At 35.3% G+C, this 14766-nt stretch overlaps 2 protein-coding genes across 3 annotated transcripts; both read right to left on the bottom strand.

Annotated features, from left to right (window-relative positions):
• Nucleotides 1-596: 596 nt before the first annotated feature.
• On the bottom strand, nt 597-4331 carry LOC102611050 (cysteine-rich receptor-like protein kinase 46). The gene is made up of 8 exons (XM_052434854.1): nt 3548-4331; nt 3172-3499; nt 2940-3074; nt 1950-2098; nt 1640-1850; nt 1318-1555; nt 1046-1196; nt 597-961 (listed from the first exon to the last, which is right to left on the bottom strand). Exons 1-8 carry the CDS (start codon nt 4016-4018, stop codon nt 674-676), a joined length of 1971 nt encoding a protein of 656 aa, XP_052290814.1. The 5' UTR covers nt 4019-4331; the 3' UTR covers nt 597-673.
• A 194-nt stretch (nt 4332-4525) lies between these two features.
• LOC102628795 (polyribonucleotide nucleotidyltransferase 2, mitochondrial) lies at nt 4526-14406 on the bottom strand. 2 transcript variants are annotated; one of them, XM_025095409.2, is made up of 17 exons: nt 13915-14051; nt 13535-13649; nt 12740-12895; nt 12480-12650; nt 11813-11938; nt 11545-11706; nt 11260-11379; nt 10538-10675; nt 10253-10415; nt 9914-10039; nt 9520-9647; nt 9033-9252; nt 8846-8929; nt 8648-8727; nt 8382-8525; nt 5793-6455; nt 4526-5172 (listed from the first exon to the last, which is right to left on the bottom strand). In XM_025095409.2, the coding sequence occupies exons 3-17, from the start codon at nt 12842-12844 to the stop codon at nt 5071-5073; spliced, it is 2532 nt and encodes an 843-aa protein (XP_024951177.2). In that variant the 5' UTR covers nt 12845-12895; nt 13535-13649; nt 13915-14051; the 3' UTR covers nt 4526-5070. The 2 variants fall into 2 exon arrangements, with proteins under 2 accessions (XP_024951177.2, XP_006470281.2); XM_006470218.4 differs by lacking the exon at nt 13535-13649 and having other exon boundaries at nt 13915-14406.
• Nucleotides 14407-14766: the final 360 nt, after the last annotated feature.

Genomic DNA, 14766 nt, shown 5'->3' with positions numbered 1-14766 from the left:
AAATATTTTTGTACAAAAAAATTTAAAAAAACTAATGCGGTATGAAAACGATAGTTTAATAAAAAAAATTAAATTCGCAAACAGTCCACATGATTAATTCAATAGTCATATTACATGACAATGAAATTATTTGTGCAAGAGTTTTTTTTTGTTTGGCTGTAATATATGAATATTACTGTAAAAAAATATAAAACAAATTCTATTGGGAATCCATTTTTAAATTGTTACCAGAAGCACCGAGTTTAATTTCTCTGGTCGTCTTTTCGTTTTCTTATTTGGGCCTCCAAGAAATCAAAATAATGAAAAATAAAAAAATAAAAAAGTGTTCTATTCTTCGCATTTGCAATTGCCAACATAATTCTGTACATTTTTTTTTCTTTCTTGTATATATTTTAGTTTGCATAATGTGTGTGCCCAGATAACAATATGGATCACCTAAAAGAGATGATTCGATTTTAAAATTTCTTATGTGGTCTTAAAAATACCTCATATGGATTAAAAGAAATAGTAACTTAAGTTAAAGAGAAAATAAACAAGAACAGCAAATGCAAGGTTTTTGAGCAAAATTTAAGAAAAGGATGATGAGCTATCATAAATCTAAAACACATACACATTATACACATTGCAGCAAATAAACTTGTTGATATGTGTATATATACCCAACATAAACTCCCTAAACTCTTAAAATTTTAGCAGAAGAACTTTGCCGGCGAGAAAAGCCAGAAGTATGTGATAATTCCATACATTCATCTGTAAAAGGAGGCTTTGATGGTGTTGGCAATGTAATGTCCTTTTGCTTAAGCATTTGTACAACATTTGTCATGGATGGTCGTAGAGTCGGCAATTCTTGTGTGCACAAAAGACCAACCCAAACAACCCTTTTAACCTCTTCAATGTCTTCAATCTCGATGCTTTTGTCTATGATCTCCAGCACTGTTTTTGCTTGAAAGTGCTTCCATGTCTATCAAAGTAGTTAAAAAGGAACATGACATTACTTGAAAGTGTAAGGGATGTCAATGATATCTTTGTAATGAGTACTACTTACATGTGTTACCAGAGTCTCAAAGCCATCATCAGATTGAAATTTGTTGTTTTGGACACCACTAACAATTTCCAGTACAAGTACCCCAAAGCTATAAATATCAACTTTCTCTGTTAATTGCCCATTTGCTATATATTCAGGAGCCATGTACCCTCTACGTTAAGAGGGAAATTAAAAAAAAAAAAAAAAGAGAGGAAAATTCATCAGCAAGCCATGTAACATAAATAAAATGTTGATTCATTAAGGAAATTTGATTATGGAATTGAGTTACTTACAATGTACCGGCAATAGCAGTGTTTGGCAAAAGAGACTTTTCACTCGAAGAAAACCTAGCGAGGCCAAAATCTGCAATTTTGGGTCTGTGTTTCAAGTCTAATAAGATGTTACTCGCTTTGATGTCTCTATGCACAATCTGCATTTGACCGTCTTTGTGAAGATACTCTAATCCTTCAGCTGTTCCGATGATGATTACATGCCTTTTCTTCCAATCAAGTTCCTTCTTCTGTTTCGGGTCTTTCTTCCATGAGTACCAAAGAGGTTATTACAAGAGTGCTTGAGACACAAGTAACTAATTCATTAGTTGAAATTGATGCTTACCAAACAAGATGCGGTCGAGGCTTTTGTTTTGTACAAATTCATAGACAACAAAGCTATCTTTCTTGGTGAAGCAGCAGCCAAGAAATTGAACCAAGTTCTTGTGGTGAGCTCTGCTCATGATATCCATTTCATTGCAAATCTCCTTAATTCGATTCTTTCGGCTAATAAACAAACGCTTGACTGCAATTTCTCTGCCATCTTGTAACGTCCCCTGCTCAATAATTATAGAACAAAGTTTTATTAGTAAGGCGTCAAAAAGAAAAGATAGATGAAAACGAAGAAATTAAAGGGGCCGCATGCATGTACATGCCTTGAATATTTCTCCATATCCTCCATGACCAAGCTTGTTAGACTCATCAAAGCAATCAGTTGCTTTTTCTATTGTTGAGTACTTGAACTGCAAGAACTTCAAGCTTTTATGTAATAGCGATAAGTCCATCTCCATTCCTTTAGAGCATTAATTACATTCCAAATTAATTCCATCAAAGGGCACAATGCATCTTAGATCATTTATAGAGATGGCAATGGTACCCGTAAACTTGTTCAAACCCGCCCATTACAATTTACAAGTAATTTTGTGGGTTGCGGGCGGGTTTAGTATTAAAAATTTAAACCCGCACTATATTGCTGGTGGGTTTGATATTAACTAAATATCCGATGGATATCCGCCAAACCCGTAACTTTTTTTCCCAAATAATTTAATGTAATTTAATTGAAAAATAATTAAATCTAAAAATATATAAATTAAATAAATGTAAAGTGCAAACATATCACATGTGGTGTGTGCAAGTTGCAACTCATAACCTAACCTAAAGGAAACCCAAATTATTTTCTTTTCACCTTTGAGTAGCAACCGCAAAACCTAGCCTTCAAAACTATTTTCCTTTCACCCATAAGCAGCAGCCACACACTCATGAATTTTTCATGGCATTTATGGTTTTTTTTATGGATTTATATATTTCATACTTAAATTTAAAAATTTGTGTTGGATTGATGTTGAAATTTTAATTTTCTATTTACATTGATTAAATTTAGAAAGTATATTATATGAAATTTTAGCTTATTAATATAAATTTATATATTAAATATTTGTGATTTTAAATGTGAGAAGCCGCAAAAAAATCCGTCAGGTACCATTGTAAGTTTGGTAATTGTCAAAACCTGCAACGGGTAAATTTTCTTAAAAAATTAAAACCCGCAGCAGGTGCGGATTTGATAATAACAAATCCGCTGCGGTGCCCAGTGTCATCCTTAAATTCATTTATTAACAGAACTGAACAAACATTAAACAATTAATTACCTTTCTGTAATCTGCCGTAAATCCTTCTTCTGTAAGTAGCTTTACCCAGAAAGAATCCAAGTACAATTGCCAATGCACATCCCAGAACCCCAGCAAAGGCATATATCAAAAATAAACACACATATCTTCTTTGTTCTGCACCCATATGAACAAAACTAATGAATTGAGTCGAGCATACACATATCTCACCAGTGAACCACTAATTAGCCAGCAGATCAGTAATTAAACAAACCTTGGTCATCTTTGTGAGGCTTGAAGTCATTGGCAAATTCGTAACGAGAGTATCGTAAAAAGCAGCCAGCAAATAACACGCGGCCTTCAATTGCAGGGATGCAAGTTAAGGCAGTTGAAGCGGCCTTAGTTAAGCATTGGGAGCACATTTGGTGGTTCAATGTTTTCAAGCAACTAGCCATGGCATATGCTGATACATCAGCTAGGGTATACTTGTGTGTCGCGAATCCATTTTCATTGGGCGCATTCTTACTGACCTTGTTCACAACTTCTTCGACTACCCGTCTGAATAAATCCTGCTGCTCTTGTTCAGCATCAACGCCGCATTTCTACTTTAATTCAAAGAACATCATCAATTAATTCAATCAATCAAGCACATGAAAAAATAAAAACCCAAAAGAGAAAAGATCAATATAGCTGAGCACCATGTCATCAAAGGGAGCAAAAGGCTCCCCATAGAAGCTATAATTTTCGAGCCTAAGAAAGCAGCCATCGAGAAAAACATGAGCGCTGATGGCGGGAAGGCAATCGGCCAAGAGATGATTCATCTGAGCGAAGCATGTATTACATTCTGTAAGAGTAAGATCTTCCATGCATTGTGATAACATGTATGTTCTTGAAGGCGGGATCCCGAATTCTTTAGATGCAAACTTCTTTTTATACATCTCTCCTCTCATGAGATTCAACAGTGCGTGATAGTTATGCAAGTAATTTGATGAATTTTCTGGGGGAAGTTTTTGGCAATGGCGTTCTATAATGTTTGTTCTTGCATCTGCATTAGCCTCAGGGAAGGGGAAGGTTATGATTGTTGACATGGCAATTATCAATGAGAGATGATAAATTGCCATGGGAATAAATCAACACACACTGCATCTGCATGCATCAGAAAATTAATCAATCAAGGAATTTTTTATTCCTACATTTGTTGTTGTTGTTGTTTTTTAATTATTTCCTAATTTTCTCCTTTTTTTTTTTAAATTTTTCTCCAAAGGGTTATTTTGTTAAAGAATAAGTTAATAATTTTATTGCTTTTGCATGGATTTAGGGTCGTTATACCTGCGGTGTTAAATTAACGGGGGGTGGTTATCCAAACTTTGGCAAAGCCAACCCATGCAACTGCAAACACACTGAAAAAGGCTATATTAAACAACTCAATCCCAATCTGCCAGCTTAGCCTGACACCATGTCAAGCAAATAAATAATGTGTGGCCACGACAAGTAAATAAATAATCTTTAATTTTAAAAACAATGTTAGCATCCCAACATGACATACAGCAACTCACTTTGAATTGAATGATTTCCTATCCTGTTTAAAAGCACAATTGGACTTTATGAGGAGTTATGGCAGAAAAAACTAAATAAAAATATTATTCTTTTATTTAGTTGGGCTTAATTTGCCATGTTCTCAAATATTTCAAATGCTCCTAGCACTTAACAAAACTATTTCCCTCTAGTGTGCTACTCAAACAAAATAATAATAATAATAATAATAATAACAAAACTTCATCATCCTACAATAAAAACAAAACTTCATCGTCCTACCCGGCTAAGCAACCTAGCTCAATTCTTTCAGTAAGAAACTCAATCTTAGCTTTACAATACATACATGGAAAGAGCCCTGTGTAACCAAAACATGCGGGTTAGAAGTGAATCGCGTTTTTTGCATTTTATAACAAATGGTGACTGCGGTGTTCAAAATGCTTCTTGCAAGTACAAATATTTGAATTGGCTGCAGCTCCGCTCACGTACCGAAAGATTACCGAGATCACAAAAAGCTTGCTCAAACTAATGCTTCATAAACAAGCTATATTGCACAGTTTCTTCAGCAAATCTTCCAGTGTTTGCTTCAACATGATCCTGTCAAGTCAATCCGAGCCAGTCACTAAGTATATTAATCCTCCTAGGAATCCACCAAAGACACGACTGGAATCCCCTTGCCAGTAAAACTGGAACACTTGACCAGCAGCTCATCACCCACCACAAAGTCTTTCTTCTCATTATTCTGCATGACAGTCAAAAAGTAAAATGATAACTCCAGAGAGAGATGAGGAAAATCACCATCTAAATGATAAACATTGGAATTTTGGACATATGTTTCAAAACAACTAAACATTAACACAAAAAAAAATAAAAATGGGGACAATCACATTCACTCTCAAGATGATGGGATAAGCAAACGATAAAACTATAATACTAGCCTAAATTAAGTAACATATATCCTACCAGTGGGATCAAGAAAATGATAAATATCCTTGCAAAACAGAGGAAACTATCAAAAACAATTGTTATATGATTCAAATATTCACAAAAATTATAGCTGTTTATGTAAAGAAGATTTGGTCATTACAAACATGGACCTCACATGAATAGATAACTTTTTTGGGTTTCTTTGGGGAAAAAAATGTGAATTAATTTGATACATAAATATGGCAGCAAGCGTTAAACACATTGCCCACAATTTTGCACATGGGCAAAAAAGGAACTTAGTACTGAATGTAAGATGTTGAGGACAATGTTTTAGCTTCAATAGGAATCAAAGAAAAAAAGAGTCAACATCATTGTTATCAGCATTGTCACCTTCATCAACTCAAAAATTATGTTAAAAAACAATAGAATACATACCTCAAACCGGTACATTCCACGGATTCCACCACCCAAATCAAGAACCAACCCACGTGCACGTACTTGATAAACCTTGGCAGCAACCTTTGTGCCAAGCTTCAGATTTTTAGCACTTACAATAGCTTCAACTCTGGTTCCTTTATTATCCTCATCTCCGTCCTCTGTACCAAAGAGACATTCAGCTAATTCCTCCCTTTCCCTTTGAGAGAAAGAAGTTGACTTTTGAATGTTTGTAGAAGAAAAGAAATCACTTTGAGAGGTGAATTTTTTTGGTTTACTGTTAGATTTTGAAGCCAGAGTTGACTTGAGTGTACTTTTAGAACTCTGACTAAAACCAGAAGCTTTTTCCTCTTCATCACACTCTGCAGCACTTCGAATTAATACTGCTGGGGTAGAGGACGTAGATGAGTTTACCCCAGGAGTTTCATTTTTTCTCATTGGCAGCTCGGGGTTTTGCCCATTAGACACATCCCCAACTGATGCCCATACGTCAGTAGCTTGTTTGTTAACTGGAACAGATCCTTCAACCACACCCTTCACATCAGCTTCTGGTCGGGGTGAAACTGCTTTTAGGGATAGCTTAATGTTACCACGAACATCCTGCCCTATGCACCTCAAAGAGAGCTGTTGGCCCACAGATACCACATCTGAAACTCGGGAGACCTGATGAAGTATCATTACAAAATTGAAAATTTTATCAAGATATGAACCAAATCAAGCAAAAAGCTCAACAGAACATATAATCAATAAATCATTGCTGCTGGAATAAGAGTTTCCATGATCAGTGTCTCTCAAAAAGTAATCATCAGTAGCGAAGTAAAATAACTGTGGCCAAAAAAAAAATAATGACTGAACACATATTAAAGCACGGTCACACATGCCCAAACTAACACAATCGTACTGTTTGAAAGAACATGTACAGTTTAATATTGGACGCAAAATTACTACATATTTCTGGGCATTCCAAGAACCTCTTAAATGCATATACCAACCATGTCAAATAGCTAGATGACCTCGTTTACGACAAACCAATGGAATCCAACTGGCAGTTTCAGAAAGAGAGAATCATGCATACATGAGTTCTGTTTCCCTTATCAAGAGCCAAATATATACATCCAGAAAGGAGTATCGTCTTTTCTTGAGTGGTGAATGAGGCTTCCATCAGGGCTCCAATTACGAATCCCTCCGTGATTCCAGATTGCCTTTCACCAATTGGTCTAAAGGGCACCACATCTTCCATTACATTCTACAAACTATCAGTTTCTCCCCTCAAAGATGCCACATTAGTTATTTTAATTCTACCAATTTCAAGTAGGGTTCTCTGCTTATGGCTAGGTATACACATATGGAAGAAATGAGATGGTATGTAAGCTGAAAGTTGTACCCGTATCCGTTTCTACCCTACCATGAAAAACTTTTAGCATCCATTCAAAGACATATCTCTGGACCACCTACATATGAATCAATGAGCAACCTACAAGTTTTCTATAAATTAATGGCCATCACATTTCACAGATGTTGATCAATGTAATTCTCTTCAAGCCCTTTAAAACAAAAATGAACTCCAAGATAGTATCTTCCAGAAGTCAAACACCTTATGAAACATGGACTGCCAATTGAATATTTTCAACAATCCCTCAAATATTATATCTGTTGCACTAGTAATGTGCCAATTTTGATGTTGCTGATAACCAGCACAAGACACATTAAACAATTCCATGAGGCAAAGATATCAGATGTAAGTGACAAGGAACCACTATTCTCATGTTGATTTCTATGCTTATTGATAAAAGAATACACCCCCTTCTCCTCCATCCCATTGTTCCTCAATCACAAGTTAAATTCAAGCCCCCTCCAACACTGGTGTGAGGAAGATTTTACTCCACTGCAAGAGATCTAACCAAGTAAGCCATTCCCTTGAGTATCATATTGATATATCCTTCAGATGTGATTTAACTCACTTTAAAATGAATATCTATTTTTTTTTTTTTAAATTTCGAATTGGTGCAACATTTAGCACATGCATGTACTTGTTAAGCATTGAAAGTATAAGAACCAAAATGCAGAAATGAGGAAAACGAGAAGCAGGAATACAAAATAACCATAGAATAAAATTTTCTAATAGTATTTTCCAGCATATGTACTTGCTCTTTTTCAAACGAAATAGTGAGTTTTAAGGCCACCAACATACTCAAACTATCAGGTTCATTAGTCTTGTATTATCTATTTCCTAATTTTTCCAACAGTTTCTGCAACTGCGATGACCCATCAACCTTATATTTTAAGCCTTACTCATACTTGTACAATTTGCAAATGATGATGATTATACCTCTTGAGAACAAAATAGAAATTTTCAGAAGATGCTGCGTCAAAATCAGAACAAATTAGATTCTGTAACCCAGCAGACACACTAGGTATGAGTTCAAGCTAGAATAAACTCGTCTTTTTAATCCAACTAAAGACATGAAGAAAAAGAAAACTTTGTTCTACCTAAGATATATGAAATAAACACATATATTTAGAATGAAATAATGGTAACCAAATAATTAGAACTGCTCTTAATTAACAATGCAAAACTTTGGTATATACCGGTTCATGTGACAACTCAGAAACGTGTAGCAGGCCTTGTTGGCCACCATTAAATTCTACAAAAGCACCATATTCTTTGACTGATGTTACAACACCTTTATAGATCCCCCCAACTTCAATCTCACGGCCAATTATGAAATCAACCTGAAGGTAAAGAATATTTTAAGACAATTAAACACAGAAAAACCAGTTAAAAGACCCATTTCAAGTTTTTTTTTAAAGAATATTTCATATCTTGTTTTTGAAACTTAGAACACAATAGTTACCTTTTCTAGCACTTTCTCCATTACAGACTGATTCTTAGCAACTACAGTAAGTGTTCCATCACTTACAGATATACGTCCACCTGAATCACAAGCACAAGCATTACTATTTCAGTAACTTATGAAAAATTAAAAACAAGAGGAATCATTTGACAAATCAACAAGGCACAAAAAAATACTTTTGCTGAATTTGAATTAGACCTGTTTCTTCTTCAATTTTTCTTTTGAGAGCACCTAAGGGCCCAATCAAACGGCGAAGGGTGTCATTGTCATATTTCAAAGTAGCTGCATGACAGATCATAAATGTTCAGTTAAATCATAAAGTATTCAAACAATGAAAACTAACAAATATCTAATTTGCAAGCAAAATGGAGTTTAAAAAATTAACCTAGTCGAGGAGAATTTCTATCATCTTGAGTTCGTGGGGCACTGATTTCTCGCTCCATGTGGTCAAGGATCTGAAGACGACCTTTATGAGCATGCTCTAAACATTCACATATGATATCTAAAGGAATTCCAGCAGGTTTTATATCCAACTGAATTGCAGTAACTCCTATTCTTGTGCCAGCAATTTTGAAGTCCATGTCCCCTAAATGGTCTTCTAAACCCTGCAAAAGCCCGTTGTCAAATAAACTCTCATAGGAAAGTCAGCAGTACTTGGAGACAAACACTGTCAAACAAATTACCATGGTGTAGCTGATATTGATCACATTAGAGAAGTAGATGTAAATTAGCTAAAGATTGAGAACGGCATCTAACAGATGGAAAGAAAGTTTCACTATTTAAATTAAGGAATATCAGCATCACAATAGAACTATTTCAAACCACCACCATCCATCAAGAAAAAACTGAAAGAACCCAAGTAAAAATCTCACCAAAATATCAGTCAGTATACGATAGTCCTTAATTTCGCCAGTTGATGGGTCAACTTCACTAACGAGACCGACTGAAACACCTGCTACATGTTGTAATGGAATGCCAGCATCCATCAAAGCCATACTGCCTGCAAGGAGAAAAATTCACGATAAATATTTTATTGCAGGCAAACAAAATCAAAATCATGAAAATTAGTTATGGCCAAAGAGAATTATGGACCATTATCAATCCGTAAACTTAACATGAAAGACTTGTCAAACACCTAACAAAAATAAAAGCACTGACAAGCATACTTACCTGGTAAATGAATATGCCCAAAAAAAAAAAGTTCCAACTTTTCCAAGCAGACAATAAACATAAAAAGTACAAATTATTGGGTATTAAGAAGGAAACCTCCACAGACAGTAGCCATTGATGTTGACCCATCAGATGCCATGACCTCTGAATTCACACGCACAGTATAAGGAAAATCATTTTCAGGAGGCAGTACTGCAAGCAAGGCTTTCTCCGCAAGAGTCCCTATAAAAAAAAAAAGAAACCAGCATCAAATTAATCCATTTGCACAGAGAAAGAAAATGTATTGAATGAATTACGCACGTCAAAGCTAGATGCAACAGTCAAGGTATTTTGATAGGAGAAAAAGGGTAACCAAGTACTTTGTACTCCCAAATTTAAACACTGGAAAACTATATATAAAGGATAAAACAATATGAAAAACAAAAATTGGTTTACCATGTCCAACTTCACGCCTATTTAGGCCAACTCGTTTCCCAACTTCATTGATACAAAATGGTGGAAAACTATAGTGAAGCATGAAGCGCTTTGTTGGCGGACCAACCAAGGACTCCAAGCGTTGAGCTTCTGCAGGTGCTCCAAGTGTCACAGTGCAAAGAACCTGTTTTAAGTTCCAAATATAAATCCCAAAGACCAAACTTAAAATTTCTATAAACGCAACACAACTCGACATGCTTCTTTACATAAGTATTCAGTCATCAAATGGAGATAATGTTGACTGACCTGAGTATCTCCTCGAGAAAAAAGTGACGATCCATGCAATATAGGTAAATTACCAGACTCACAATAGATAGGTCTAACTTCGTCAAGTTGTCTCCCATCAACCCTGACTCCTTCTGCAATAATCCTTTTTCGAATGACCTGATTATTTTTTCTAAACTTAAGACATTGTTGACCTTAAAAGATGGAAGAACCAGAAGAAGCATTTAAGTAAAAAAAAACTGAGATTAGAATTCCTGCAATCTATAATTGACAGCTGAGCTTTCTACTATGTATGCATTTCTTCCCCAAATAAAGATCTTCAAAATATCAAGCTGGATGACTCATATTCAAGCCAACAGAATTATATGGTTCGTAACTATTCTATAAGTAACAAGTTTTAGGATTTCAAAACTGCAATAATTGCCAGCCAGCCTTGAAATCATGTATATACTTTGCTGTAATTTTACAATTTAGAGAGAACACAAGAACTGTGTACTTCAACAGCAATTTTCATCAGGCAAATCTATAAAAATGAGAATTGTCAACAAAAGGGAAAATAAGAAAAAATGGAGAGCACAATCAAAACAAAAAATCAATGTCAACAGGAACATATAGAGAGAAACCAACATATTAAATCTCCAAACCAGTTTCTTTCATTTGGGTCATTTTGATTTAAATCAGTTTAGACAGTTTCTTATCAAAAAATTAAAAACAAATGTTCATTTTCATCGGAAATAGTTTACCCTTTTCCTCACGGTGTCTACTGCCTTCGGTAGAACTTGCAAGCTTTCTTCATCACATTCTTCTTCAAGAGCTTTTTTCACATCTTGTCCAATCTTATCTAAAGCCTCTCCACGTTGAAACTGATTGTGAACAAATTACAACAGCAAAAAAATTCAAAAATACAATTTTGACATAAATAATTACCGAGCACACCGGTGTATGCATACCTACACACACAAACACGATGGACAAGAAAAGGTTTATGTGAGATTGAATTTATTGGCAATTAGGCCACTGGAATGTACCTTGCCGTATGAAGGATCAGTAAAAACAGCTTCAATACGTGCTTCGGCCAAGTTACTGACTTTTTCCAATGTTTGTTCAGAGATCATAGACAATTTATATTCCTTCTTCTGTTTACCAGCTTTTTCAGCAAGTCTTATTTGAGGTTCAAGGTATTTAACAGCCTGAATGACCAAAGCCAATCAACATGAGCATTCCAAGAAGAAATAACCAATCAATATGAGCATTCAAAGATAAAGAAATATTCAGAAATACTGTTCAAAGTCATACCTCGGGATGAGCCAGTCTTAATCCAGCTTCTAGATCTTTCTCTGAGATCTCACGAGCTTGAACATCTATCATCAAAGTTTTCTCCCTTGTACAGGCATATACTAGGTTGAGATCGCTTAAGCTAAGCTGCATTTGCATTTGGAGACCATCAAGCAAAAAAAGTAAGCAGAGTCTGATTTTAACAGATCTATTAGATTAAAATTCCAAGAAGAATATTAATGAGACAAAAAATAATAATACCCCTCCCCCAAAAAAAAGAGAACCTAGGGCAACCTTCACATTGAAGCACAAGAACTCGTTTCATTTTTACTTTTCCATCACTTGCCCATATGCTTATTTTTTCACATTCTGCACCTCACAGCTACGTATAAGTTACCATCTGTTTACTGTTCTCCATATTATCATTCAATATAAAGATCTCAGAAAAAAGAAATAAAAATGATATGAAAACAAAACTATTTGACGCGAGTAAAAATCTGCAAATGGTTTAACTTTAAGGTAAGCATCTACTGGGTCACCGGAAGTAGAAGGCGGCAGAGTAAATTTAAAAAGTATACCGACGAGCAGACTTCTGTGATATAACTTAACCTAATCCTAGAAGTGATGCTTGTTAAGAGTGTTTGAAGAGAAAAAGAAAGAATGAGTACTAAATAGTGTCAAGTATTACCTCATCCATGGTAGGGTTAACAATGAATTGCCCGCAAATTCTTCCAATTCGTATCATTCCAATAGGGCCACCCCAAGGAATATCTGATAACATAAGAGCAGCGGATGTTGCATTAGCTGCCATTATATCTGGATCTTGTTTCCCATCAGATGAAAGAACACTTGCCATTACCTTGAATCAAGCAATATCAATCAAGAAACATTTAAGAACAAACGGAAAATTTCCAGAAAATCAAGATGACAAAAGTAATCGAACCATACCTGAACCTCATGGTAAAATCCAGCAGGAAATAATGGTCGTATGGGGCGATCAATGATACGACCAACTAAAAGTTCGCGTTCTTTTGGAGCACCCTCTCTCCGCATATACGTATTTGGAATGACGCCTTGGGCAAATTGTTTCTCTTGATAATCAACCTTACATAAAGAAATACTAGTTAAGTCACAGCAGCATACACACACTTAAGCATAAAACAAATCTACAAATATAGAATAGATAACAGTTATTAGCATTGTTGAAAACTGAATATGTAAAGATTAGTCCTAAATGTTATGCTTTTTACAAAGGCCCCTTGGATTTCATTATTCCATTTACAATTTACCATTTTTCTGATTTTCTTTTGTCTCCATTATCCATCCTAATCTTGCTGTTCATGATTATATAATCACCGGTATCACCATTTTATGTCTCTGATATTGTCTCTTCTAAATGTCAACCTATTACAATTCATATTCTACCCAAAATGTTAAGCTGAAAACATTTTCATAAAATCAATAGGAATTAATCCCTATCGATGGATGAAATGAGGTGGGTCCTACTGATTCTTGCGACTTGTTAATGGATTAAATCTTTTTTTTTTTAACACACAAGTGTAGAAGTATAAGGAATGAAACTCTCTTGGTTTGAACAGAGAAAACTGGAGAAATCAATTTATTTACAGTGTGTCACAGTTTTAATTTGAAGGAAAAATGAAAAGAAATGGAGGGAAATTGGAGTCCCGAACTTCCCTCCCGGTGCAGTTTCAATTTCTCTGTCAAGGCGAAGAAGGAAATTACAAGAGCAGAGGTAACTGAGCACAATTCGAAACCTCTTAGACCTCAAAATTAGTTGCTCCCACGTCTTATTCTGGTCTCTTCCCTCCATTTCAATTCTTAAGTGTCTCTCCATTTCCTTCATAACAACAGTGCCATAAATCCATATATATTTTTATTTTCTAAATAAAATGAATCCTTCAAAAGTTGCGATCCTATGAACCAAAATTCTATTAGCTTCCAGAAAAAAATATGTATATCTACATTCGCAAGGTAAAATATATATATATACTTCACAGTTTACACATGTACATGCTTCAGATTGAAATAAGAAAGTGTCTCTAAAACAAGAAGAAACATAGATAAATAAAATATAATAATTCGATAAATTCAATTACACATACAGTGAGAGGCAAAAAGTCGCGAACAGAGTCTCCTTTAGAGGAAGTAACAGTAGACAAGACCTTGGTCTCATCCATGCCCAAAACGACGGCGCCGTTAGCAAAGCGAGCGATTTTACCGGTCTCCAGGGTGATCAGGCGGGAACCGATCTCGAACTCCTCTTTGAAGGTTTCGAGAACTTTGGTGCCGGCAACGGACGGGGCGGGGGTGGGCGGGGCTGGTTCGCACGGGGCGAAGCCGAGGCGACCGCTGCAGATGGTGCGGAACCCCAGGGCCCGCCATGTCAGAAATGGAGGGAGATTGTTCAGAAGCGGATGAGTTTTGGTGGCCAATGAGGACATTGAATTGATTTTTCACTGAATTTTGATAATTGTGAATTGTTACGATTGAAGAATGAAAGAAAGTAGACTTTTTGATTCACTGATTGTGTTTGTTTGTTGTAGGGTTTAAGGAGAAAGAAAGAGAGAGAGAGAGAGGAGGGTTTTAGGGTTTTGATTCGGCGCGGTGAGGTGTATTATAAGTTAGTTTTGTTTCCCAATGAAAAATATAAATGGAAATAATTTAATAATTTTAGTTAATTTCTTTTTAATATAGGGAGGGTAAAACGTCTACTCAATGGAATATCAAATATGCATGTAAAGTTTAGGGAAAAATTGCACTATACACCATTATATTTTACAATGGTTGCAAACTTTTCATCTTCCGTCACAAGTTAAAGCTTTTTTTTTTTTTTTTTTTTTGGTGGGAAAGAGATGATTTCCCCAAGGAGTGATTTAAGCCTATTATCAACGGTCATTGCTATAATTTTATAGAGAATATTACAATGACTAAATGATCAAATATTCAGTGATCTT

The sequence above is a fragment of the Citrus sinensis genome, chromosome 2, assembly GCF_022201045.2.
Source record: "Citrus sinensis cultivar Valencia sweet orange chromosome 2, DVS_A1.0, whole genome shotgun sequence".
Classification (NCBI taxonomy): domain Eukaryota; kingdom Viridiplantae; phylum Streptophyta; class Magnoliopsida; order Sapindales; family Rutaceae; genus Citrus; species Citrus sinensis.
The sequence above is the reverse complement of the archived record's forward strand: the minus strand, read 5'-3'. Positions and strand labels throughout refer to the sequence as shown.

Excerpts from the sequence above, each read along its gene's own strand:
- LOC102611050 (XM_052434854.1), bottom strand. The coding sequence starts at position 4,018 with ATGGCAATTTATCATCTCTCATTGATAATTGCCATGTCAACAATCATA. Across the intron at positions 3,500-3,547 it reads TTGGGTTTTTATTTTTTCAT|AAATGCGGCGTTGATGCTGA; the intron begins GTGCTTGATTGA and ends GAATTAAAGTAG. Across the intron at positions 1,197-1,317 it reads ACTGCTATTGCCGGTACATT|AGGGTACATGGCTCCTGAAT; the intron begins GTAAGTAACTCA and ends CTCTTAACGTAG.
- LOC102628795 (XM_006470218.4), bottom strand. The coding sequence starts at position 14,253 with ATGTCCTCATTGGCCACCAAAACTCATCCGCTTCTGAACAATCTCCCT. Across the intron at positions 9,253-9,519 it reads GTATACTGACTGATATTTTG|GGTTTAGAAGACCATTTAGG; the intron begins GTGAGATTTTTA and ends GGGCTTTTGCAG. Across the intron at positions 8,930-9,032 it reads TAGAAATTCTCCTCGACTAG|CTACTTTGAAATATGACAAT; the intron begins GTTAATTTTTTA and ends TCTGTCATGCAG.